We start from the raw sequence: 27,309 nt of genomic DNA on the forward strand, positions 1-27,309 counted from the left end.
TATCAAATGAAGGAGTTGGACTAGATGGTGTCTGAGTATCTTCTAGTTCTAGATCTATCCTTTGATTTGGTAAGTATATTGTGATGTCCGGAAGATAGATGTCCCATGTTTTATCTTGGGAATGCTGGGGAGCAGAGGTGTGGGGAAGTAAGTGTCTTGGATACCATAGCTGATGACTATCTAATCAGCAAAACCCAGGTTTGCCTAGAAAGAAAAAATGAAATCCTTTATAGAAATGAAGTCTTTTGTATAGACTTACATTTATTTCCCTTAGGCTTTAAGGTTTAAAAGAAGTTTGATCAGAATAAGCCTGTAGGATCTCTATTAACCCCATTTTGTGGATTAAAAAACTGAGGTTAAGAGAGCAAATGTATTGCCTCGGGTCACCAAACCAGTAAAATGGTGGGGCCAATATTGGAACCTCAGTTTTCTGATACTACATCATAGAGAAAAATGAATCCCATGGCTAGGGTTGAACATATGGGTAAGGGTGAAATGGGGACAAGAACTGGGACTGAATTGCTGCTGAGAACAAAGATGTAGTTATGAAAACGCAGGCTGGGGCATAGAGGCAAGAGAGATGGCAATTAAGAAAGTAATCTCAGAATGGGTCTGAAAACAAAGCTATGTGAGAGACTTTCAAGAGTCCAGCCTCCTCATACTGACATCTCTTCAAAATTGAGCTCCCCACGAGCCCAATAACCCCATCACTGGAATCTGAAACAGGTCTTCTCCACCAACCTCCTGGGCTCTCGGATTTGGTTTCTCTGCCCCTCAATCGATGCCAGTATGGCTCATTGCTTAGATGGGTGGAGAAAAAAACACACAACAAAACGAGAAAACAATACAATACTCTCATTCCCTGGGAGGGAGAAATAGTCAGCAAAAGAAAGGGCAGGAGAGGGAGCTGTTTGCAAAGCTTGTTCGTAGGCTGGTCGTGCCTGCAGGGGCCCAGGAGAGGTGGGGGGAATGTATCTGTGAGGGTCGAGGGATGAGAAATGTCTATCTTCGGGGAAGGTGGAGGGGGTAGAGATATGGGAGTATTCTGAGGGGGTGCAAGGAGTAGATAGGATTGTGTAGAAGAGAGAGAGATGTGGGAGGTGGGGAATATTGGGGGTGAGAAGTAGAGGTGGAAAGGGTATGTCTATAGAGAGGAGATGGGATAGGGGACTGATGGAGGTGTGTGGTGGGAAGGAGGGAGGTGAGTGTGTGGAGGGGAAGGAGGGAGGTGTGTCTGTGTGTGTGGAGGGGAGGAAGGAGGTGTGTCAGTGTGTGTGGAGGGGAGGAGGGAGGTGTAGCTGTGTATGTAGGGGAAAGAAGAGGGGTGTGTCTGCGTGTGGAGGAGGAGGGAGGTGTGTCTGAGGAGGAGGGGTGTGTGTGTGTGTGTGTGTGTGTGTGTGTGTGTGTGTGTGTGTGATGAATCTGTGTCTGGGGAGGAAGGAGGTGTGTATGTGTGTGGGAGGAGGGAGATGAGTGGGGTACAGAAGAGGCGCTTTATGGGGGGCGGAGAGAGGTATGATGGAGGAGGGAAGTATTAGTGGGGGTGAAGGAAGGCGCCTGTGGAGTGGGGTGGTGTGTTTGTGTCTGTAGGGGTGCGTTGAGAGACGTGGGGGTGCGTGTGGATGTCTGGGAGATGGTAAAGAGGTATGGGGAGGTGCGTAAGGCAGACGTTTGTGTATGTTTGTGGGCGCTGCGCTAACAGAGTTAAGTGAATCATGGGGAGAAAAGACCATTTTAGCCCCAGATTCCCAGGGTCAGCCCAAGCTTATCCTCACCAGAGGTCTCCCCACCCCCGAATCCCTCCCGGAGAGCCCGCTGGTCCAGGGGCATGTTTGTGTGTCTGTGGAGGGGGTGCTGGTGATCTAGGCTGAGCCACAGCCCCGAGTTTCGGGCACCCCCTCCTCTCCAGGTCCCCCTTTTCCACGTGCCCCACCAACCTGTCTCGCCCCTTCTCCCCCCCCCCCCCACGTGCCCCCGCAGCTTCCCCCGCCCCGCGCCCCCTCCCCACGTGTCTGGCCCCCGTGCCCCGGGCCCCGCCCGGTACCTGCACCGCCGCCTGGGCCATGTCCACAGCCACCTGCCAGGAGGGCTGCACCGGCAGACAGACGGCTGGGGTCGGGCCAGAGCGGAGGCTCCGGTGCAGCCTCTCCGGGGTGAGCCGCCGAGGCAGCTCGGGGAGGATAGGCGAGTGGAGCCTCCTCCCAAGCCCGGAGCCTTTTTCCTGGGGTCTGCGCTCAACCGGCTCTGCCGCCTGAGCGGCTCCGTGGGCTCCGGCCGGGAAGGAGCGAGTGCGCGCTGGTTGTGCGGGAGCCGAGGCAAGGAAAAGGCGGGCGTTAGGACTCGGGGGAAATCTCCTTTCCCACCCCCTCCCTCTCGCATTTGCTCCCCCCCCCCCCGACTCGGTGCCCCTCCCCCTTGTCCCTCCCCCCTTCCCTCCTTCCCTCAGTTGGTGCTACTCCTCAGAGCCGGAGAGCAGCCGCCCGAGCGCGGAGCCCGAGCCCGGAGCGCGGAGCCGCGGCGCTCAGTCTCCGCTGAGGACGCCGCCGCCGCCGGGGCTGTTCGCCAGCCCGCCGCCCCCAGCCCCAGCCCTTGCTCGGCCGCCGCGGGAAGGGGATGCGCCCGCCGGTAAAGCATGACCAGGACCGCCACGCTTGTCTTCCTTCTGCAGCTGTTGCACCCATCAGAGGGACAGGGCTTTGCAGGTGAGTGGGGCCCGGAAGCGCCGCCAAGTTGAGGCTGGGGCTGGGAGTTGGCCGGAGGCTTCGCCCAGCGCCCCACTGCGGGTCCCGGGACTCGCCTCTCTCCCCTGATCCGCTTGGGTGCTTGGTCAGGGCTGCAAGTCGACCCCCCCAACCCCTCTTCCCGGAGCGGAGAAGCGGGCTCAGTGTCTCGGTCACGGCCGTCGGAGGAACCGTTGCCGGCCGGTCAGTCCCCGGCTAGCCCCTCTCGGTCTCCGGCTGACGCCTAGTGCCGGCTGTCCCAAACGCTCCCGAAGCCGCCTCGGAGCCCACTTTTACCCCAAGGTCCCGTCGGGACCCTCGTTTCCCAGTCGTGGGGAGCGCGGACTGGCCCGCAGCCTGCACCTGTGTGGGGGGCTTGGGCTGAGAGCCAGCTTCGAGCGGTTTGCGGGAGCTCCGAGTCTCCTTTTTCCCTTTGGAGGCTTCTCCGGAGCTCCAGGGACAAAGTTCCAGCCTCTGTCTGCTCCAGGGACAGCCTTCTCCAGGCTTCTTGCCTGGCTGGCAGCTGTTCCGAAGCCAGAGGAAAAGGCAGAGGCCGGCCAACGGTAGAAGACAGTGTTACCTGCGATCTATCTCCCCCACCCCTATTCTGGTACCTTTAAATCAAAAGTTGGTCAGTCTTTTAAAAAGTGGAGTAGTTACTTTCCTTTGAGGGCCCCGGCACTGGATAACTTCTTCGGATGCTGGGAATATTTGGACTGTCTATTTCACACTTGTCAGAGTCTGTCAGCCTAATATTTGAGATTTTTAGATTTGGGGCATCTGTCCCTCGCAACAAGTCTGTTTTTCCCTCCCTCCTACCGTTCCTTTAGACATAGCTAGAATTACTTAAAGACGACAGGTGCCTATTCAGGCAAGTGGCTGTCTTCCCGCCCCTGGATAGAAAGACTTCTTACCCTAAGAATGTTATATCTATTCTCCGTTGATTAATTTTTCTCCTCTTCACTCCCCACCCCCACCCTATAAGCCTCCAGAAGACGAACTTGGGTCTTTTCATATCGAACTAAGAGTTAAAATGACAAATTCCCAAAATTTCCCTTTCTTCTGATGTGGAAAGGGGGGGGGGGCGGGAGGAAGGGAGACGACGGCCGCAGCCAAACCTCAATGTTATCCTCGGAGGAAAAGCAAGCAACCTTGGAACGTTTTGTATTCTGTAGTGGGTAGTGGAGACAGTCCTACTTATCTGTCGGGACCCATTGCAGTCAAATGACTTTGTCTTGTGTCTGGTTCGGTTTGATTTTGGGAAAGTTTGGAAGATGATAATGTAGTTTCTATAATAAAATTGGGTGAATGGTAGCAGGAAAAATCTGAATTGGTGAAGATTGTACTGATGTGCAGCGAGTAGAATACGGCCCTTTGTGTATTTGATCTCTGTGTTTCCGTATAGATATAGCAATCATTTCACTGCTACACAAACAATTTGACAGTAACAATGTCATGGTCCCCAAAGTAAGACACTGATGAGAGAGTTGTGGAGCTTTTCCAGTTTCGAATAGTCTTGAAGTTTCTTTCCCTTGCATTGATAGATGGGAAACATGCTTGACCATTTTGAATTTTAACTGCTCAGTTCCAGAAAAGAGAGGTTGAGATAAACCAAATGGTACTTAATAAGAAATGGCTGGATTTAGATTGCTAAGCAACAGCTGTGCACATACATTACCAAGGCTTTAAAAAAAAAACCTTTGGGAAATATGTAGTCTTATAAAACAAACTGCTTCTGAGGTAGACCAAGAAACAGTTGGAATGACTGCTCCAATAGAAATTAGTTAGGCTTGAATTGGCATAATGGTAAAAATAAATGAGGATGACATCAAGGATTTCTACCACCAGGAACTGTGCCTTTCTATTGCTTGGAATGATCCTTGGAGGTGTTTGATTTGGGGAGAGAGAGAAAGGGTTAGTGAATAAGGAGAGAGAACTGATATTAAAGGTTAATAAGTCTATAGGATGTGTATTTTCCCCCCACCCCCAAGGATTTCATATGAGGAAAATGAAAGAAATAACAGTACATTAAAATCTTGCTTTGGAATGTGATGATGGCTATGAGAATCTTAGTCATGGGACACTGTGCTAAAGATTATGTATTTTAGCATTCACCTGACTTTCTAGGTTTTCATATCTCAAAAATCATTTACAGCGTGCACATCAGGTGAAGGAACAGATACAAACAATCGCGGAATCCAAATTTCACTCCATTTCCCCTTGAGTTTCTGCCCGAACCTGGGAAGTTCCTCAGGGAAGCTGTCCAGTGCTGAATGCTCTGCAGTTGGAGTGTTTACCATTGGGTGGTGCTCTTTCCCTAGCTATTAAAATGCAAATCTTCTCATCTCTGTGATGGAACTTTTTCCTCCTGTGAGTAATGTATTTATTCAGCAGCCTTTTGTTAAAACATTTAGAAAAGTGCGAGAGCAGCCGGCACCTTTTCTTTGTTTGCTATTTCATAACACACAGGGAAGGCAAGCAGGCTTGGCATCTAGTTTTTGGGGAAAAAAACATGACTCGTGTTTCAGTACCATATGGTCCTGTTGGTTCTACCTGTAATATTTCACATTTCAAATGCTGCTTTACTATTAAGGAGCTGCAGTTGTTAAGGATTGTCTAACTGAATAAATGAATGTGTGTTGGAAACTCTGGCCAACCATTAATTTGCAGAAACTGTGTTCTGTTGGTGACATTGTTTCCTTTCTAATACCATGCTAACTAGCCCATTTAATTATTAGACTATTTCTTCCTGTCTTTTCACCCTCATTCAACAAACGTCCACATTTGTTGATGGAGATAAATGGTGAACACTGAACAAATCTATTGGCCTGACATTACTAACGTAATTGCACAGTCTTGTTAAGTTAATGGGAATTTGTGGGAACAAAATCTAAAGCCAATATAAAACCACAGGTTGATGTTATTTAGGAATCTTAGCTAAAACTTGGAAAGTTTGGTGGTAATTAAAAATTCTCCTTGTATGTTTTTCTCCTTGCTGTTTCAGCTACCTTGTTTTCAATGGAAAATATGGATTCTAATAGTTACCTATATTTTTATAATTATATTAAATTCCAAATTGGGACTGTGACTTATTCAATCACCTGTTGACCAAGGGATCCAAAACCAGCAGATGAACCAATGTTGTCTAATTGTGCTGTTTACAGGTTAGCTCTTACCCCAACTTTCCCCACACTATCTGATGTATGAGTTGATTTTTCCAGGTGGGAAAACAATTAAATTAGCAATCCTTTAATAATGACTTGGGGTCCTGATGGAAGAGAAGGGATCTGAAAAGAAGGCTGAGAGGATAATGATTTCATTTTCCAGCAAATCTTAGCATGAGGAATTTGACAGCCTGAACAGATCTTATAGAACAAACAGCTCTATGTTGCAGTTGTTACCAATGTAGTCATTTAACTTAATAATCACTTCTACCTTCCTCTGGGGAGCTATTAGCAGTACAGTGCAACTTTATTTTTTGTCCTTGCTTGCTTGATTTGTTTTCTAATAAAATAACAATTAATGGCCAGTGGTGGTCTAAAATTCTGTTTCTGCAACAATTGCAACATGCATACACACACACCCACACACACCTCTATGTGAAAAGCAGATGCATTCTAGGTACATTCTGGTATGTTTATACAAGTGCAAGAACTCTTCCCACATACTAAATTTCTTTTCTGGTTTGGTGAAATTACTGTAGAATTCAACAATAGCATCCATTCTAGTAGAGTTAATGTCACCTTTATGAACTATGATCATAGGAAGCTCCAGCATTTCCCCTTTAAGTAAGGGATGACATTGTGTTGCTGTGGAAACAGTAGCAGTGCCAAATACAGGGTACTCAATAAATATTTATTGATGATGGTGGTGTTAAAATCCCATAGTAGAGAAAGCAAGGAGGTTGTTTCTGACCACTACCAATGATTGTAAACATAGAAAAAGAAACTGAATTTGCTAAGCCTATCAGTCCGAGAGGCAGGTTTTGGCTTTTCTCCTTTGTGAGGATTAGTATAGACAAGGGAGCTTTGTGAGCTTAATACCCAGTTGGTGATACTGCTTTTAAAAATAGTTTCCAAATTAAATTTTCTTCTACAGGTGACAGTAATGCATTTGGACATCCTAGTAATGTGTAGGAAATGTTCTGTTGTAAGCACACTTAACCTCCTGAATTGGCACCTATAAAAAATAAACCGTTGCCAGATATAACAGGAAAACACGTGGCTCTTTTGAAAAGTGTGGACATTGCAGTCCTTGGAAGAGATGACAAGACAAAGTTACCTGCCTCTGTCAGAAAAGAACTAGATTTTGTGTGTGTCCTATAAGTTCCATGAATCAGTTTAGCAGCCAAATAAAACAACGGAAAAATAAAATCCTCAGATATCTTTTTTTTTTTTGGTGAGGCAATTGGGGTTAAGTGACTTGCCCAGGGTCACACAGCTAGTAAGTGTCAAGTGTCTGAGGCTGGATTTGAACTCAGGTCCTCCTGAATCCAGGGCTGGTGCTTTATCCACTGTGCCACCTAGCTGCCCCCACATCCTAACAGAAGTATGGAATTCAGAAGTCTGGGTGGGATAATGATATTGGGGGCTACATTTCAGGAGTATTGGTTGACAAGCTGTGCCTTGTGCAGGAGAGGTTGGCTAGGTGGGATGGGACTTAGAAATTGTGTCATATAAGGACTGATTGAAGACACTTGGGGTTGGGGATATGTAAACAACAAAATATTTAAAAGTAATGTTCAAGAATGAGTGATTAGATTTTTTTTCTTTTTGGACCCAGAAGGCAGACAAGAGGTAGAGGTTATAGAAAGGCAGTTTTCAGTTCAATATAAAGAAGAAGTTACTAGCAAATGGAACTATCCACAAATGGGACAGACTAATAAGTATTTGCATAATGCTTTGAAATTTGCAAAAATGTTCCTTTTATATATATATTATCTCACTTGAGCCTCTCAACAACCTAGTGACATTGATACTACAGACAATATTTACCCTGAAGTAGAAGAAGACTGGGTCTCAGGGATATTTCAATGACTTGCCCATAGTCGCCTAACCAGTGAGCATTAGATGGACTCTGAACTCAGTTCTTTGTGACTTTCAGTGCATTACTTCATTCATCATGATATACTGTCATATTCTACTGGGCTATTTGAGGAGATGGTAAATTCCTTATATCTGGTAGTATATCAGGCAGAGATGGGATTGTTGAGGATTTTGTAGAAGAGAATTCATGCTTCAGAAAGAGGTCACATTAGGTGGCCTTTTTAAAGGTACTTTTCACCATGGAGAGTCTGTGATGGAGTTGGTCAAGTGATAAAAGGAGGCCTCATGCTATGGCAGAAAGAACCCTGAGATTGGAGTAGAAGAATTTTGGTTTGAGTCTTGCCACTATCACTTAATGGCTTTATGACATTAAGCAAGGTACTCTATTTCTCTAAGTCTCAGTTTCCCCATTGGCAAAATGATATTTTGTAGAAAGGAATTACTGTTTTGGGAAATGGCTGAACTAAATTATTCCTAGGGTCCTTTGGAACTCTGGCAACCACTTGCATCTTCTGTCCCATCCTGTTATGGAGGTGACCCTGAATTTGTATCAGTTTAGGCAGGTTCCACAATTTGGAAGGTGGAGATGGGTAATGCTCTGAGGACCAGACTGACTATATGTAAGGAATCTTATCACCTGAAAGTTGTCTACCATTTTGTACTTGGGGGTGGTGGTGGTGGTGGTAGTGGTGGTGTGTGTGTGGCCAGCATAATAAAGAACATTTACTGAGGCATGGAGAGCTTACTATTTGTATGGGTAAAGAAAGTACTTACACCATTGAAATGATAGATTAATGAAGTAATTTAAAGTATCTCTCCCATAGGGTTGTTAGTGGGGATCAAATGGAACAAAGGAAATCAACAAGCTATATGATTTGTGACCATAAAATGTTGTATAAATGTCAGTAAACAAAAATGATACTGAAGATCCTTGGGGGGAGGGGTCTTTTTATTTTAAATTTATGAACTCAAGGAATGAGAGGACATATTTAAACATTTGGAAGAACATTGACTCCTCAGAACTAAAAAGAAAAGCAAGTACCTTTGGGATTATTGAAAACAAAGCATGTCAGATAAGCTTAACAGCCTTTTCAAGCACATTAAAATATTAGGGCTTGAAGAGAGCACCTTGGATAGATATTAGAGAGTGGTTAGAGTGTCTCATGAAATCTTACTTACAAAATTGATTCAAATTGGCTTGTAGAAGAACAAAGGCACATGGATTTCATGGATTAATAACAATCAGAAAGATCAGAAAGGCATAACATGATAAAGAGCATTGTGTGGAGAAGGTTCAACGTGTCTTAAAGGGGTCCTAGAAATCAACATTTGTTCTAATCTCCTTGGGCAGCTTCATTTTTGGCCTGGAACGAGAGAAAATAACTCATTAATGTTTACAATAAAATCTGAGAGTTGGAAATGACTCATAGGACAGCTAATCTTAAACCTCCTACCTGAAAAAGGAATCCTTTCTACAACATAGGACTACAGATCTAGAAGTAGAGGGAACTTTAGAAGCCACCTACTCCAATATCCTAATTTTACATTTGTGGAAACTAAGGAAAGAGAGAGGTTAAATGACTTGACTAAGATCATGCCAGTAGTAAGAGGCAGAACTGGTATTTGAATGTAGGTTCTCTGACTCCAAATATTTTAACTGTACCATGCTGCCTCTGATATATCACAAGTCATCATCCATTCCCTGAACATCTCTGACTGTCAGCTGGGTTGTTACTGCCTTCTGAGGCATCCCATTTCACTTTTGGGCAGGTGATATTTGTTTTTAATTTTTAATTTATTTATTTAACATTTTTTTAACACGTTGAATTGCAAATTCCCTCTCTCAAGCCCCTCTCATTGAGAAGGCAAGCAATATGTTACCAATTATACATGTTAAGTTATGTAAAATATAATGTAAAATGTTGCAAAATAAATGAAACAAGAAAAATAAATAAAATTAAGGTATGTTTCAGTCTGCCCTCAGATTTCATCAGTTCTCTCTCTGGATGTGGATAGCATTTTTCATTACGAGTCTTTTGTGATTGTTTTGGATCATTGTATTCACTAGAATGAATTTTCACAGTTGATCATAATCATGATATTGCTGTTACTGTGTACAATGTTCTCCTGATTTCTGCTCATTTCCCTTTGCATCAGTTCCATATAAGGCTTCCCAGGTTTTTCTGAAATTATTTTGCTCATGATTTCTTATAGCATTCTGCCATCATAGTATTCCATCACAGTCATAAACCACAACTTCAGCTATTCAGCCATTCCCTATTTGATGGGCATCCCTTAAATTTCCCATTTTTTGCCACCACAAAAAGAACTGCTAAAAATATTTTTGTACATATAGGTCTTTTTTCTTTTTCTTTGATCTTTTTGGGATACAGATGTGGTATTAGTATTGCTGGATCAAAGGGTTCTATGCCCTTTGGGCATAGTTTCAAATTGTTCTCCAGAGTGGTTACACCGGTTTACAGACCTACCAACTGTGCATCAGCGTCCCAATTTTTCCCTATCCTTTTCAGCATTTGTCCTCTTCCTTTTTCATATTTAGTGGGCAGGTGTTTGTTAGGAGCTTATCTCTTACATTGTGCCCAAATTTTTCACCTTCTTTTTCTTTTCTCATTCATTAGCTATAGTTCTACCCTTTGGATCAAGTAGAAAAAGTTGGATTCAGTTTTCACATAATAGATAGACCTACAGATAACTGAAAATAGCAACAATGTTTTTCTTCTTATTTGTAAAAAGTGCTTAGCATAATGATGGGCACATAGCAGCACCATATAATTGCTTATTCCTTCATTCTTTTTTTCTTCTTTCCATCTCCTTTATCCTTGTCACCGTATCTCCTTTTTGGGTTAAACATTGTTCAAACAATTTTTCATATGACATGGGTTTTATATATTGGATCTCACCTAGTTCCATCATGTCCCAGCTTGACAATGCCCTTTGAATTTTGGAGGACCATCACAGCCCTCATCTTAGACATTCTTCTCCCATTAATATAATCTGAGATGACAGCTAAAAAAGGTTATGCCATGTCACAATGGTAACTCTCATTGATCTTGCTAAATACTTCAGGTCTTATTTGCATGAACTTACTGTCTAACCATGTTTCCCTTATCCTGTATTTTTTGCAGTTGATTTTTTTTAAGTGAGGCAATTGGGGCTAAGTGACTTGCCCAGGGTCACACAGCTAGTAAGTGTCAAGTGTCTGAGGCTGGATTTGAACTCAGGTCCTCCTGAATCCAGGGCCGGTGCTTTACCACTTCGACATCTAGCTGCCCCTGCAGTTGATTTTTTTTTTTTTGCAGGGCAATGGGGGTTAAGTGACTTGCCCAGGGTCACACAGCTAGTAAGTGTCAAGTGTCTGAGGCCGGATTTGAACTCAGGTCCTCCTGAATCCAGGGCCAATGCTTAATCCACTGCACCACCTAGCCGCCCCCACTGCAGTTGATTTTAAAGAATCTAAGTGAAGGGTTCTACATTTGTCTCTATTAAATGTAATCTTATTTTATCTCATCATCTCATGGTAGTGGTAATATAATATAATGGAGAGAGTCCTAGGTTCAGGGCTTGGCCTTGACAGTTAGAGGCTGTGTGACTAATGGCAAATTACTTAACCTCTCTGAGATTCAATTTCTTCATCTGAAACAAAGGTAAACATGAGGAAAGCACTTCATAAACCTTAAAGTACTATAATAACATTAGCAGCTATTGTTATGCTAATAAGTATAAAAGTCCTGGTATTTTTTGCCTTTTTACTGAGATTGAATGATATGACTGTTAAGTTTCCTTCCAGATGTACATCTATGGTCTTATGACTCTTTTCCTTCTGCCTACAAACATGCACAGGTGTTTTCAGTCCTTTAAGAAAAATAGTCTTCTATTGAACCTTCTATTTGCTTTGTCAAACTCTAGAAAAAGTAGTCTGTGCTCTTTCCTATTTCTTTGCCACAGTCAAACTTCCAGAAATGGTAGTCTATACTCTCTTTTATCTTCTATTTATCTTTCTTTTTTTCCTTTAAAAAAATCTTTTATTTTTCTTGACAGCTTTCCTCACCACTTGTATTCTGGTATCCATCCCAAACTCAATTGATTTATCTTGCCCCCGCCCCCACCTTTGGTTCTCATTCTTCTTGAACTTTTTTTTTTTTGCAGCATTTGACACTAGATGATCTTCCTTGACCTTTTTAAAACAATAAACTCTTCCAGACCCCATTTCCTAAGGCTTTGTAATTGGCCTTCTTCTTTTGTTACTTTCTTTCTCTTGAAAATTCTATGGGTTCAACTGTCATCTCCATGCAGATATCTTCCAAATCTATATGTGAAGTTCTGACCTCTGTATTGACTCCTAAATCCGTATTTCCAATGGTTTAGAGCATATGAATGCCTGGTTCTATAAACATCTCAGAATTGACAAGTCTAAAACCAGATTATCTCTCTCCTCCCCTGCAATTTGTTAATCCTTCTGAGTTCCATATTTCTGCTAATAGTACTATCCTTCTAAGTGTTTTAAACCTTGGGGTTACCTTTGACTCTTTCTTTTCCCTTAATTCTCATATCTGATATTTTACAAAGCTTTGTTGACTGTTTCCTATTAGAGCTACTTAATTACACAGTCATTCCTATCCTTTTTACTATGTTTACAATCTAATAGGAGGGAAGGCAATACACCAAAGGAAGCTGAAAATCTGGGTGGGGGGAGAGAAGAAGGTAGGAAGTTGCAACCAAGCCAGGGGGTACCCAGTAGAGGGCATGGTACTCCATGGAGTCAAAGACAGAGTTACTGCTGGAAAATGGAGTTGCCTGGAAGCTTGTGAGCCTTCTCTATAAAGGAAGGATTTGGAAGTAGTTTAATGATCCTTCAATCAGAGTAAAAAGGCAATGGAGGGTGAGTTGAGAAGGTGTTGAGTATCAAAACCTGAGTCAATCTGCATGGTGATGAGATTTCAGATGATCAGCTGATCCTGGAGCAAGCTGTGGTGTTCCTAGGAGTCAACAAACAGCTGCTGATGGAAAGTTGATTGCAGTTGTCCAGGAGAGAATCTTATCTAAACTCTCTATCTTCTTTTGCACTGTGTAAAGTGTTCTACAGAGCAGGAATTTAAATGTTTGTTGGGGCTTTATTAAATAATGTCTTTGCAGACCACCTCCTACCAGGTCTTTCTGATTCTATTCTTTCTCTCTTTCCAATCTACTCTTCACATTATTGCCATGTTAATCTTTATGTATGGATTTGTTGTCATTCTCCTGATCAAAAACTTTAAATTACTTTTTGTTGCCTACTGAATAAAATCCAGATTCCTCAATCTTACATTCAAAGCCCATCATGGGTCTTTTTACTTGCTACCCTTCTGGCCTTATCTTTTTCCTGTTGAATAATAGATTTGTAGAGTGTTGGATATAGAAGGGATCTTTAGAAATTGTCTAACCCAACTGAATCATTTTAAAGCTGGTGCAACTGAGACCTGGGGAAGGGAAATGTCTTTTCCTCATGATTGTGCAATTAATTAACATCAGCTTAAATCCCAAGATTAAAACTGAAACCTTCATACTCTGATATCCTCAGGAATGTCTTGAAACCCTTTTAGCCCTAAACTGGGTAGAAGCTCCTTAAGTGGTGTGAGATACACACACACACACACACACACACACACACACACACACATACACACATATGTTTCAGGAATGAGGGTAGTCATGGTCATGACAAGGCCAATGATTTAACTGGAAAAGAGAATTTTCTGAAATTTATACTCTTGGAATTATCTGGGAGCACTGAGCAATGAAGTAACTTGCTCTGAGTCACTCAGCCTGTATTTGTCAAGATGGGTCTTCTGTCTCTGAGGCCAGCTTTCTATTACTATACCATACTCCCTCTCACATAAATAGTCATACTGAATAGCTTAGGTATAGATTATAGAGTGTTAAGTAGTTTGAAAGGAACTTAGGTCTTCTAGTCCAACACTCTTTATTTTACAGATGGGTAAACTGAGGTCACAAAAAGGGAAGAATGCTTGGTTAGTTGTAGAACTGGAACTAGAATCCAGGTCTCTTGAGTCCCATTCTAGGGGTCATTTAATACCATCATGTTGCTTTCCTCCAGGATCTGTGAAGGCTTACTAACTATGAAATGCCCTGTTGCAGAACCTAGCCAATTTGTTCTATAATTGGTGAGCTTTTGACCACTCCCCTGGGGAACAGTCCTATGATGCAGTCATTTCTTCGACTGCCAGAAATTTCTCCCTAATGTTCATTGTGCATTTCTTTTCTTTTACTTGTTCCCCGGACTCCTTGTTATGTTCCTTTCTACAATGCAAAAGTGTTCATTTCTGTCTGTGGTGTTTATACCTTTGGAATTTGGTATCCTATTCTTATGCCCCTGTTAGTCATCATTTCACCAAATTATACTGTTTAATACCTTTGCATTTTCTTCCTGACTCGGTCTTTTCATCTCCCCTACCAATTTGCTACCTTTTTCTAAATTCCCTTGATTTATTTATAGCTCTTTATCCTGGGTGAGCTCAAATCCCAAATGTTGCTGCTTGGCCACTGCTTAACTAAAGCTTCATAGGAAAAGACATCCCTACTTCATCCTCCATGTGGGAAAGGGATATATGCCTTTGTTTATTCAGTAAACCCTGCCTGTAATACTAAGGCAGATGTGATTTAGTGGAAAGAGTATTGGACTTGGAGTCAGGAAATTTGAATTCTATGCCTGGTCCTGACACAGTATCTGTGAGTCAAAGGAAACTCTGAGCCTCAGTTTCTCCACCTGTAATATGGGGATGCTAATAACTACATTATCCACCTCACACAGTGGTTGGGAAGAAAGTACTCGGCACATCTTCAGTTGTCTGTAGCAATGTTAGCTCTTGTTAGTTCTGCTTGGATGTCAACTGTAAAATCACATACAGAGCACCCTTAGTGCATATGGTCCTTGTGACCTCCCCATTTCCATCTATAACACTAACTCATCCCTACTCTCCCTTTATACAGACAGTCAGATTTTGTGTTCTATCAATTGCCTGGGTAACACTGATCACAATTCTCTCAGAACTTCCCTCACTATATTGATCATAACTGCTTTCCTGAAATAGAGTCTGAACCACATGGCCACCAAGGTCCTGTCCCATTGTTAGAATTCTCTGAAGTACCTTAGTATCCATGGTTTTTACAGTTCATTTCCTTATTATCCCTATTCTATAGCTATAAATCTCATGATGCCCATGTATCCTAATTAAAAGGTTTAGAGGTATACAGAATCTTGGTCATCTAGTCCAACCAGTCTTCTCATGTCACATATGAGGAAGTCAAGTCATAGATAGAGGAAATGACTGTTTATCAATCTCACAGAAGCAGGATGTGAACCTCTGCCCTCTGACTGCAAATTCAATGTTCATTCACAAATCCTGCTGATGTGGATAGGGTAAAAAGAAGACATAGATGATCTGCTTATCAAATTTTCAGAGAGGAATAGATAATAAATTGGATGATAGAATTGGGATCCCAAAGCATCTTGAGAGGCTGAAGTGATGGGCTGAATCTAACAAGATGAAATGCTGAGCAGTCAAGATAGATGTGTAAATGTCCATGTACTTTTTGCACAGGTAAATTCTTAAGGCCCTTCTCATTCAGAACCTTTTAGTTTGTATTTTACACTCAGGTATAACAAGCTTGCTTATCGGGTTCCCAAGCATATAAAAAGTGAGGGAAGGGGGAAAATTCCTGGCTGTTGGAGAGAAGACAGAAAACTACAGAGAACACACACAAGCAGTTAACTCCCCTAGAAGTTAGAGACCATTCAGAATAGGGACAAATAACTTTCCCACACCTCAGTAACCACTGAGAACATCACTGATTCACAACCAAAGGTAGTCATTGCTGTTTCGGACGATGATTCTCAATTATTCAGAGAAGTTAACTATTTAATGTTCTTAAACTCAGTTCAAGAAGTCACAGAAGTATATAATAATATTTAGCATTTACATAGTGCTTTTAAGGTTTATAAAGTACTTTATATATGTTAACTCACATTATCCTCACAAACCTATAAGGTAGGTGCTATTATTACCCCCCCAAAGGCAATACTATTATTATTAATTATAAACAGCTTATTATTATCTCCATACAGATAAGGAAACTGAGGCTGAGAAGTGGTGATTTTCCCATGTAAGTGTATTATCTGCTTCAGAAAAGTTTTCTGTTCCAAATGGTTAAAGAAAAAAAAGTTTTGTGCTTGGATCAGAAAGCCCTTGGTCATCTGGAAAACTCTGCTCTCCTGATTCCTCATTCTCTGAGGGCTTTGTAGGGCTGAGGTTTCACTGAATTGGTCTTAAATGTAATGTATAAAATATTGGAGTTGGAAAGGTATGTGTTCAGCTTCTGGAAGTAAGAAGGGGAAGATAGATAAGGAGAAACAAAAGAGACTGAGTTAGGCAACCTTTTATTAGGAATCGGACCATTTAATCCTGTGATCTGACTCTGAGGTAATTTTCCTGGGCCAAATTGAAAACTCATGCTAAAAGATAGAGCTTGTGTCTTTTCTAGATTTTTGCTATTGATTAAGACAGGTATCCAGGGGCTAGAAAACATACAGCTTGGGTCTCTGGGTTCGTAGGGTTTTTGTTCTGACTCAAATTCACAGGCAGACATGAAGAAAACAAATCTCATCGGGGAGGTTTGGTTCCAGATGGCAAAGTGTGTTGTAGATTATAGCTGTACTTTGAGGAGAGAGCCATGTTTCTCCTTCCTCTTCTCTCTCTTGCTCCCTTAACAAGCCCTTACAGATCATCATATCCATCTCTGTCATTTTACAGAGAAAGCTGAGGCCAGAAAAGTGAAGCACCTTGCCTGAGGTCACCCAGAAAGTCAGTATTCAAACTCATGGCTTATTACTCCAAACCTAATGCTCTTTCCACAGTGCCTCCCTTCCTAGCTTCCCATGATTATGGAGCACCTGATAGATGCAGACCACCATGCTGATCATTAGGGAATATACAGAGTTAAAGAAGATGTAGTTCCTGCGCTCAAGATGTTTGCAATCTAATTGGGCAAGATAAGACAGACACTGATACATGTAATAGGGAGTATGATAACTGCATAAGAAATACAACAATTTATGAGAAGGTTTATTGCTAAATTTTTCAGGTTTGTTGGATTTAGGACCAATTTTATCAGAAGGGTTTGTTGGGTTTAGAACTACTTTATCAGAAGGTTTATTTATAATTTCTTAGGTTTATTGGGTTTAGAATTAGAGATTACCTCAGAGTCTGTCTAGTCAAACCTCATCATTTTGCCTATGCACCCTCCTCCCAGCTGCCTAGAAAGGAGAAATGTCTTGTATCCCATTGCTAAACAGTAGAACACGGAGTTAAATCTATGTCCCCTGACTCCATCTTCAGTCTTTCTACTGCATCACACTGTAATTAAGGCTTCCTGGAAGAGGCAACACTTGAGTTGGACCTTGAAGAACGGCAAAACTGAGCCGCCAGGTTACTCATACGGTCTAGATTGTGTACTGTCGTTTTTTCTTCCTTCTTCAGCTGTAGACAGTTGTGATAGTCTTTGATTTTCTTCTTTTTGTCATTGAATGAAAGAAGAAGATTTGGCAAATGATGCTCCTTTGTTGGAGGGAAGGAATCAAGATTGGTTTAATGTGGTGGCTCTTTGGAGGAAATCAATTCCTAATCTGTTTCTTTAGATTTGTATAATGGCTAGTGTAATACATTTAGAGGTGTGTTCAAAGCACAGCAGCTAACATCTGGGTAATTTCACTGTCTGGGTTTACTTTATGGGAAATAGAGAGGACTGGGATGAGTTGTGCCTAGAGCTCATAAGTGCCTCTTCGGTTTTTGCTTTGAGACTTATGGGAAAAATTCAGAGGTTAGGCTAGGTATGAACATTAATGAAGGGAAGCACACTGCGGTTGAAGGTATTCTGGCCTCAGAGTAGATTAGGCTGCTACTGTTACATAAATAATGGCAACATGATGTGGTCAAAAGGATGGAGGACTTGAGTTTGAGACTTGGCTCCAACACTTCCTAGTTTTGTAGGACCATGGACACCTCATTTAACCTGTACAAGCCTTAGTGATTTTTTTTAATCTTTAAGTAAAGGAATCATAATACCTTCTCACAAAGTCTTTGTGAGGGAAGAATCTTATAAACCTTTAAAGACTATAGAAATGCAAGTTGTCGAATGTTACTGAAAGGATAGCTAAATTTGGGTTTGGAAGACCTGATTTTGAATCCCAACTCTATTAATTACCTGTAGGACCTTGGGCAGCTGTGTGGGTGCAGGGGATAGCAAACTAGCCCTGGAGTCAGAAGGACATGAGTTCAAATCCAGTCTCAGACACCAAACTGTGAACATGAGCAAGTCACTTAACCCTGTTTGCCTCAGTTTCCTCATCTGTAAAATGAACTGGAGGAGGAAATGGCAAACCACTCCAGTATCTTTCCCAAGAAAACCCCAGAATGAGTCACAAAAAGTCAGACATGACTAAAAATGATTCAGTAACAACTTATTGGCTGTGGGATGTTGTGCAGAACTGAAATAGAGTCCTAGGAACTGAGGTTGGATTCTGGCTTTACTACCCCATATTTCCTTGGTCTTGGATAAATAACTTCATTTGCCTGTGCCTTGATTTCCTTAAGGGTAAAATTCAGTGCTTTGACTAGACAATCTTTTGCTTAAGTTTGTCTGAATGTATTTCAGGGTCAGAATACTAGAGTGCCAATAATAATAAGGTGTTTCAGGGCAGCTAGGTGGCACATTGGATAAAGCTGGATTCAGGAGGACCTGAGTTCAAATTCAGCCTCAGACACTTGACACTTACTAGCTGTGTGACCCTGGGCAAGTCACTTAACCCCAATTGTCTCACCCCCCCCCAAATAAATAAAAAAAATAAAGTGGCTCAATGGATAGAGTGTGCAGCCCAAAGTCAAGAAGACCTGAGTTCAAATTTGGCCTCAGACCCTGGTCACTTACTCTCTGTCTGCCTCATTTTCCTCAACTGTAAAATGGAGATAATAATGTTAAATCAGCTGGTGAATTGTAGGTTGTGTGCTGGGTCTGCAATCAGGAAGACTTAAGTTCAAATGTGGCCACAGACACTTCTTGGCTTTGTGACCCTAGACAAGTCACTTAACTGCTGTCTGCCTTAGTTTCCTCATCTGTAAAATGGGGATAATAACAACACCTACTTTCCAGGGTTTTTGTGAGGATCGAATGAGATAACCTTTATAAAGAGAAAGCTTAGCACGGTGTCTGGCCCAGGGTAAATGCTGTACAAATGTTAATTATTATTACAGTGATTTAAAGTTTATAAAGTGTTTCACACAGGCTCTTGAAGGTAGCTGATATTAATATTATTCTTTTCATCCTACAGATGAGGAAGCTGAGGCTCAGGAAGGCAAATTAAGCAGGTTAAGGTCACACAGCTAGGGTCTGACCAGGAGATCAAGTCTTCCTCTCCCAAGCACAAGGTCCTGTCAGTGCTCCCGTTTTGTTTCCTGATACTAAGCAGATCATAGTTAGAATTCCCAGCCAGAGATCTGGGTTCAGGATAAATACCACAAGGAAGTTGGGCTGGTATTGGAAAGAACAATGGATGTGGGGGTCAGAAAGTCTGGGTTTGAATCTTGTGTGACCTTGGGCAAGTCTTGTTTCTGGACCCCACTTTCATCTTCTGTAAAATGAGGAGCTGGATTGAAGTAATCTCTAAGGTCCTTTTAGTTTGAAATCTGTGAAATGGGCACAAGTTACTTATCCTATATATGACTCTTCTGGATGGGAGAACAGCCCACTAGAGGTGCTACAGAACACAAGTGATATAAAAGACAGGGATGTCACCTCTCAGTGTGCCTAGCATGGTATCTGCGCATTTCTTGTTCATTTGTTTCAGTCATGAATGACTCTTTGTAACCCCATTTGGGGTTTTCTTGGCAAATATACTGGAGTGGTTTGCCATTTCCTTTCCCAGCTCATTTTACAGATGAGGAAACTGAGGCAAAGAGGGTGAAGTGACTTGCCCAGGGTCACACAGCTAGTAAGTATCTGAGGCTGAATTTGAACTTAGGTTTTCCTGACTCTACACCAGGTGCTTAATCCATTGCACCATGTAGCTCCCCATCTTGCATATAGGAGGCACTTATGTGTTTTTTGTTCTTCAGTTGTTTCAGTCATGTCTGACTCTTCATGACCCCATAGGAGGTTTTCTTGACAAAGATACTGGAGTGGTTTGCCATTTCTTTCTCCAGCTCATTTAACGGATGAAGAAACCGAGGTAAACAGGGTGAAGTGACTTGCTTGGGGTCATATAGCTAGTAAGTGGCCAAGGCTGGATTTGAACTCAGATCTTCCCGATTCCAAACTCCCAATCTCTATCTACTGGCCCACTTATCCACTAAATGTTAGTCAAGTTAAATTGAATTGATTTGCTACTTGTCTTTCACTTTCCTCTTCTAGTTCCTGCTTTTATCAGGATTGTGCCTTTCCACAGCTAGAATTCACTCCCTTCTTACCTCTGTTTCATAAGAACCATATCAGCATTTGAGGCTTGTCTCTTGTTACATCTTCCACAAGAAGCCTTTTGGGATTTCTCCAACTGTCAATTTTCCTGCTCCCCATAAATGTACTTTTTTTGTATCTATTTTTGAATATGCTTATTTGTATTTGTGTTGTTTTCCTCCTAAAGAGGTAAGCACTTTGAGGGTAGGTACTGAGATATATTGGATGAACTTGATTGCCTTTGTGTCCCCAGTGCCTAGCCCTGGGCCAGGCACACCATAGATGCTTAAATAAATGCTTGTGGAATTCAATTGAACACTCTTCTGACAGCCAGGCTTGTAGCCTGCAACTAGAGAGCCAGGAAACCTGCTTTTATGTCACTCTCAGAACTGAGGGTAAATGTGCTAATGCTCTAAAATTTGCCTTTGAGGAATTCTGTATTGTTTAATGGGGCAGCTATAGTATCATGGGGATGACAAAATGCTAATTAGCTCTTTATATTCTTATTAATGTATTTTATGTATAGACACAGGGAAGTATTAGTGCCTCTGTCCTGGTCTGACACCATCTTCAATATAGCAAACTTTTATTAAGTCCCTATTATGTGCCAGGAATTGTGCTAAGTGGAGCAGCAGATGCAGAATGGGAGGGATACCAGATCAGCATTTTGCTCCTGCTGGTTTCAACTTCACACAATAAGATACACCTTCCTGGATAAGCCCATCACTTCTTAACTCACCACCGTTCTGCTAAGTCAAGACTTGATTAACTTGATTGACTTCACCTTCCTCTATCTCCTCTTCCTTCTGTTTGGAGGGAAGAAACTAATGCTTTCCTTTACAGAGGGCTGAAACTAGACTCTCCGATCCCTCCCATTCTGCATCTGCTGCTCCACTTAGCATTTTGTATCTATTTTTGAATATACTTATTTGTATTTGTGTTGTTTTCCTCCTAAAGAGGTAAACACTTTGAGGGTAGGTACTGAGATATATTGGATGAACTTGATTGCCTTTGTGTCCCCAGTGCCTAGCCCTGGGCCAGGCACACCATAGATGCTTAAATAAATGCTTATAGCATTTCCCTATACAATCATCTCTTCCCAAGATTAAACATCCCCAACACCTCCAACCCATCCCACTATGGTTTGTCCAGTGCTGGGCATAGTATTTTAAGAAGTACATGGACAGGCTAAAGGAAATGGAACAAAATGGTAAGAGGTCTAGAGTACAAACCATAGTGGGATGGGTTGGAGGTGTTGGGGATGTTTAATCTTGGGAAGAGATGATTTGGATTGGGGTAGGGGAGAGGCAAGGCATGATAGCTGTCTTCAAGTATTTGAAGTTGTCTCCTGTGGAGGAAGGACTCATCATCTCATTCCTATCTGGCTTCATAGGGTGGAAGGTATAGGGAAACATTGCTGCTTCCTTTAAGAAAGGATTTCCTGACAATTAGAGCCCCCCAACAATAGAAGTAAATAACCTGTGAGATAGTGAGGTCTCCATCACTGGAGGTGTTCAAGCTATATTTATAGGTATAATACTTCTTAATAGTTTTTATATTCTACTAGAAAACTGCTGTTATCTGTTCAGAGAACAATAGCTGCTAGGTATTATGTGAAAAGTTATATCATCTTGTTGTAAATTCAGGATATGGAATAAAATCAGGCACAAAGATATCAATTTCAAAAGGAAGATTTTCTTTTTTGTTTTGTTGCACAGCTCTTGTTTAATTACATCACTATGTCTCTGGCCTTGCCGTTTAGAATGCAGGAATAGCCGTATTAGCATGCTAATGTACCAATAATAATCAGCAGTGTCTATGTAAATAAGGAACATCTGTGCAATATTTATGACCCATAAAACACAGTGATATTCTGTAATGCTCTTCTAATCCCAAGTAGGTCATTGCAGTAGCATCACAATCTGAGAACTTTCCCCGAGTCCTTCTGCTCCGTTCTCTGAGGTCTGTGCCAGGCAGTCCAGATGTGAATGGACAACACCACATGGCAGCCAAATCAAATTAGACTCCAGAAGGCTCTTTAGCCATTAGAGCAAAAAATCAGTTGTCCTTTGCTTCCTCCACACCCTCCCCCTTCCCCCAAGGTAGGGAAAAAAAGCACTTTCTCAAACAGTCCCTCTCTCAATTTTGTGTCTGAGTATGTCCACTTCGTGTATTATGCAAATCACCTTCTAAATCCCAGAATGACTCTCCCCAGACATTCACTGAGAGTGTTTCAGGGCTACATCCCCCTACCACTAGCTAGTATGTGTTTAAGCAATGCACACTAATGTTCCTATTAGCCAAAGAAAATGGAAGTAGGAGGCAAAATTAGATGGGTTCAAAAGCCTTAAACAGTAGGGTATACTACAAAAGACTTTTGGATTATCCATGCCTCTGATTTCCTCTTTAGTTAGACCAGGTAACTGAGAATCAACTATTTTCTCTTTTTCAGTGCTGCTAACCAGGGGATTTTTCCATCATGTCTATGTCTTAGAGTCTGAGCTCAGTGACCATGGGCATAGTACTAAGCTCTCAAAGCCTCTGATGTCCTTTATGAGTGAAATGGGGATAGTATTGCTTCTCTCTACCACTCAGGGTTGGTGTAAGGACAACACTTTGTAGACCTTTAAACTGCCACAGCAAGGTGAATTGTTATTACCTCTCCCTTGTCAGCCAACAGTTTGGGTTTCCAGCTCTGTTCAGTGTCAAGCTGGATATGCTTCTTTCAGAGTGAATGGAATGGTCTGATGTCCCCCCAAGTCTACTGCCTGACTTAGGTTTTGCCAGAACTGCAGACAAATGGCTGTTATAGGAGTTTTCTGGCACAGAAATCACCAAGGCTGTTTTGTATTCTTCCTTTTCATTTGCACATGAACACTGGGCTCCCTCACTCAGAGGCTCCTGCCAGTGTCCTGCGCCTACTTTATAAAGCAGATTTATCTTTATACAACTTACCTTTCTGTCTGTATTTTTTTCAATATTCATTTAAAAAAATTGTTTTAGGTGTTTGAGGGGACACTTCTATCAGTAGCTCATTGCCTTAAAATGAGTGTCCGAGAAATCATAGAGCCATAGATTTGGAACTGGAAGCGATATTAGAGGTCATCTAGTCCAACTCCCTCATTTTTTAAATAAGGAAGGAACGGGGCAGCTAGGTGGCGCAGTGGATAAAGCACCAGCCCTGGATTCAGGAGGACCCGAGTTCAAAGCTGGCCTCAGACACTTAACACTTACTGGCTGTGTGACTCTGGGCAAGTCACTTAACCCCAATTGCCTCTCAAAAAAACCAAACCAAAACAAAATAAATGAGGAAGGAACTAAGATCAAAAGAGGTAAAGTGACTTACATAAGGCCACACAGCCACTAAGTGTCTGATGTGGGTCTTGAGCCCAGATCTTTCTTCTTTCAAGTCCAGCGCTCTATCTGTTATGCCAGAGCATCCATTTATCTTCCTTTCTTCCTTCTTTCCCAGGAAGCTATTCCTTCTAACAAAGAATTTTTTTTTCCAGGTCAATGAGGGTTAAGTGACTTGCCCAGGGTCACACAGCTAGTGTCAAGTGTCTGAGGCTGAATTTGAACTCAGGTCCTCCTGAATCCAGGGCCAGTGCTTTATTCACTGGGCCACCTAGCTGCCCCACAAAGAAACTTTTTTAAAAGATTGGGGGATGGGAATGGAAAGCAGTTCAGCAGAACAGACCATCATATTAAGTTTTACAGTGTTTATAACATTCCATACTCTCAACCTCCTATCTTTTTTTTTTTTTAATGAAGGGAGATGTCTTTTTTCAGACCTTTTCCAGGGCTAAGCTTCTTGGTTATTATTATTATATAGCTTTAGTTTTTTCTTTCCTTGTATTTACATTGTTGTAATGCTCTTTCTAGTCATTTTGGGTATTATTCCCCTAGTTCAGCTTACTTCACTCTGTACCAGTTCATTTAAGTCTTCTCATGCTTTTTTGAATTCTTCATATTTATTTCTTATGGCACAGTAATATTCCATTTCATTCACATGTTACCATTTTACCCTTCCTCAATTAATGGGGATCTGCTTTGTTTCCTGTTTGCTAAAGTGAAAAGTGCTGCTTATATATATTTTGGTGTCTAGGTGACCTTTCTCGATGTCTTTGACTTCCTTATCATAATTCCAAATTGCTTTCCAGAATAGCTAGACCAATTCATAGTTCCACCAACACTGCAACACTGCCCGTTTTTTCATAGTAAAGGCAGCCATTTGAAAGAATATAATTTGGAATGTGGCATTTTTCTGGTTGAACCTGAAAAATTTCAAAGTAGTAACTCAGCATACCTGAAGCTATAAGTGCTCTCTTGCTTTCTTTTGGAAGGAACCTCTTCTACCTCTCCCTCTTATTAAAGAATTTGTAGGAGATCATTAGAATTGTTGGAGAGTTATAATCACCTCAAGGAAGAAACTATGAAACAGAAGCATGTCCTTTAAAAAGGCAGTTTCTTTTGGGGCAACTCTGTTATAGTTATTCTTTCTGTTGAGCTGAAATCCGCCTCCCTGTAACTTTTCTGCGCTGGTCCTAATTCTGTCTAGGAGGCAAATTGGAGCTAGTCTAATCCTATTTCCATTTGACAGTCATTTAGGTATTTGAAGTCAGTTATCAGGTCTCCTATCTGGGATAAGCTTCCCTAATTTCTTCAATCGACTCCTAATATGACATGGTTATGAATCTCCTACCCCATCTTGCTCACTCTCACTCTGTATGTTGCTCCAGTTTCTTAATGTTTCTGCTTAACTGTGGTCCCTAGAACTGGATAAAATACTCCACGTGAAGTCTCATTAGGGCAGAAAACAAGGGCACTATCCTCCCATTGTACTGGAAGCTGTACTCCTTTAATACTCCAATGAATCTCATCTACGTCGGCATTCCTTACAGTGGGGCAGATTGAAACCCTGTCTGTGCCTTCCCAACCTGTGTAGAAGCCTGTCCCTGCCTTTCCATAAGTCCACCACAGCTGACCACCCAAAATGCTGGGGGTCTTTCTTGCATTCTTTTTCTATTTGTGTGGTACACAAAGGTGTATGTAGCAAGTCCATAGGTTATCTCCTCCCTTTTGCTACATGACTGCTGTGCCTTTTTTCCAGTCAGATGCTTCTTTGATAAAACAAAACTAAACCACTGTTTCTATGAAAAGAGATGACTGAAAGGGGACTGAGCTTCACATATAGGAAAGCTTTTTATGCCAAGGGCATTTTTTTCCAATCAAAAGATTTATACTTGATGTCCAAACAAAATATATAAATTTATGTGGCAAAATGTTAGCTTGAAGGAAAAACATTGTTATTAGAGTGTTTATTGCTTTAAGAGTCACCAAGGAAGCTACAAAATGTCCTTTACTAGAGAGCAAGTAAGATCAGTAGAAAGGCGACTGTACCAGAGGCAGGAAACCAGACTCCTAATGTGGCCTCTGTTGGAAAGTCACTTTGAATGAGTTGTTACTCTGGGCCTCAGTTTCTTTATTGGTAAAATGAAGGTTTGGGATTAGTCTTGAAGATAATGGTAAGGTTTTAAAATTTATCTATATCTATATTTATATCTATATATACACACACCATACATACATACATACACACACATATACATACATACATTCAGTATCCCATTCAGTAGATTATATTTTGGGGGGGGACCATGTGTAATGTTTTTTTAGTGTATGGAATCCTCAATGAAGAAACTCCTTTTATTAATGCAGATTAGCAACTACTCTGAAATTCATTTTTATAGAGTAATTTGGGGGCACTGAGAAATTTATTGACTTGCCCCTATCTCATAGTCTGTATGAGGCTAGATTTGAATCTGGGTCTTCCAGCTTCCTCCCAGCTTTTCCATGTTGCCTAACAGTGCTTTCCATTCAGTAGGTGTTTAATTGATGTCTAGATATTTACCTAAGTTTTCTAATAGCTCTGAAAATGTATAATTCTGATACTGTAAGGCATAAATCAAGTGTCAGCTGCATGCGTAGGAGTATTTTATTGAAGTTCTGTTTGTGGATAGAGGGATAGAGGGAATCTTTGGAAATTTCTGAGAAGATTCTCTGATTTTGTAAGGTTGGTTCCCATCCTAGTACAGTGGGAAAAATTGGTGAAAGTGGAGTCACGAGATCTGAATCTGTATCCTGACTCTTCCACTGCCTACCTGTGTGACCTTGAGCAGATCACTTGACTTTTTTGGGTCCCTATTTCTTCATCTGTAAATTGAGGGGGTTGGATTAGATAACCTCTGATGTCACTTGGACTGGTTGTAATCCAAGTCTTCTCTGTGCTGAGTTTATTTATAACTTCTTTATCAAACTATTTCTGTAGCCGACTTACAGAGTCAAAATTAAATTGACTCAGTGGCTACTTAGCCCTCATTAAGAAAATGAGAAAAGGTGGCACAGTGGAATGAATAAATATGGCCAAAGGGGCCATGTCTTTAGAAAACTGACAATTTTGCCCAATGCTGATTTTTTTTTTTGGCAGGTGAGGATGGGAAGTGGAGAATCATTTGAGTGATCAAGTGTCCACTATAGGATGGACAAGTACGTTTCTCAGAAAATGCTTTAGCAAATGAATGGATTCCCCCATTTGAATGTAAGCTCCTCCAGGGTAGGGAATGTTTTCACTTTTCTTTATTCCTCAAGCCAAAAGCACTGTGCCTGCAGCTTGGTAAGTTATTAATGAATGTTGATTGAATGCTTGATTGTTCTCATTATGGGCATTTATCACATTTATGCTTTCTTATCATTTGGGATTCTCAGCCATTTCTTACTGTAAACGCTATCTCATGTGCTGGAGGTCGGCTTCAAGTCCTCAAATGTTTATGTCGACTATGTGCTAGGCTGGAGATATGAAGTGAGGCAGCCCAAGTTTTACTATGTGAACTTGGGACAGTAATTGGGCCACCACATATAGTTTTTACTCACCACAACTATGAACTTACCCTCAAACAGCTTAAGTTTTACTGTGTACATGTACACAGACATTTATACAAGGTAATCTGTGATGGGAGCAAAGG

At 41.6% G+C, this 27,309-nt stretch overlaps 1 protein-coding gene across 10 annotated transcripts in view; it reads left to right on the forward strand.

Annotated features, from left to right (window-relative positions):
• The first annotated feature begins 1,612 nt into the window (after positions 1-1,612).
• Positions 1,613-27,309, forward strand: part of PTPRT (protein tyrosine phosphatase receptor type T) — a 1,379,429-nt gene continuing 1,353,732 nt past the window's right edge. For 9 of the 10 annotated variants that reach the window (XM_043980419.1, XM_043980422.1, XM_043980424.1 and 6 more), the window contains exon 1: positions 2,464-2,702. In XM_043980419.1, coding sequence (XP_043836354.1) covers positions 2,633-2,702 — 70 coding nt within the window. In that variant the 5' untranslated portion in view covers positions 2,464-2,632. Of the gene's footprint in view, positions 1,655-2,463; positions 2,703-27,309 lie in introns of those variants that run through there. The other variant, XM_043980423.1, reaches the window with a different exon arrangement.

The sequence above is a fragment of the Dromiciops gliroides genome, chromosome 2 (assembly GCF_019393635.1).
Source record: "Dromiciops gliroides isolate mDroGli1 chromosome 2, mDroGli1.pri, whole genome shotgun sequence".
Classification (NCBI taxonomy): Eukaryota; Metazoa; Chordata; class Mammalia; order Microbiotheria; family Microbiotheriidae; genus Dromiciops; species Dromiciops gliroides.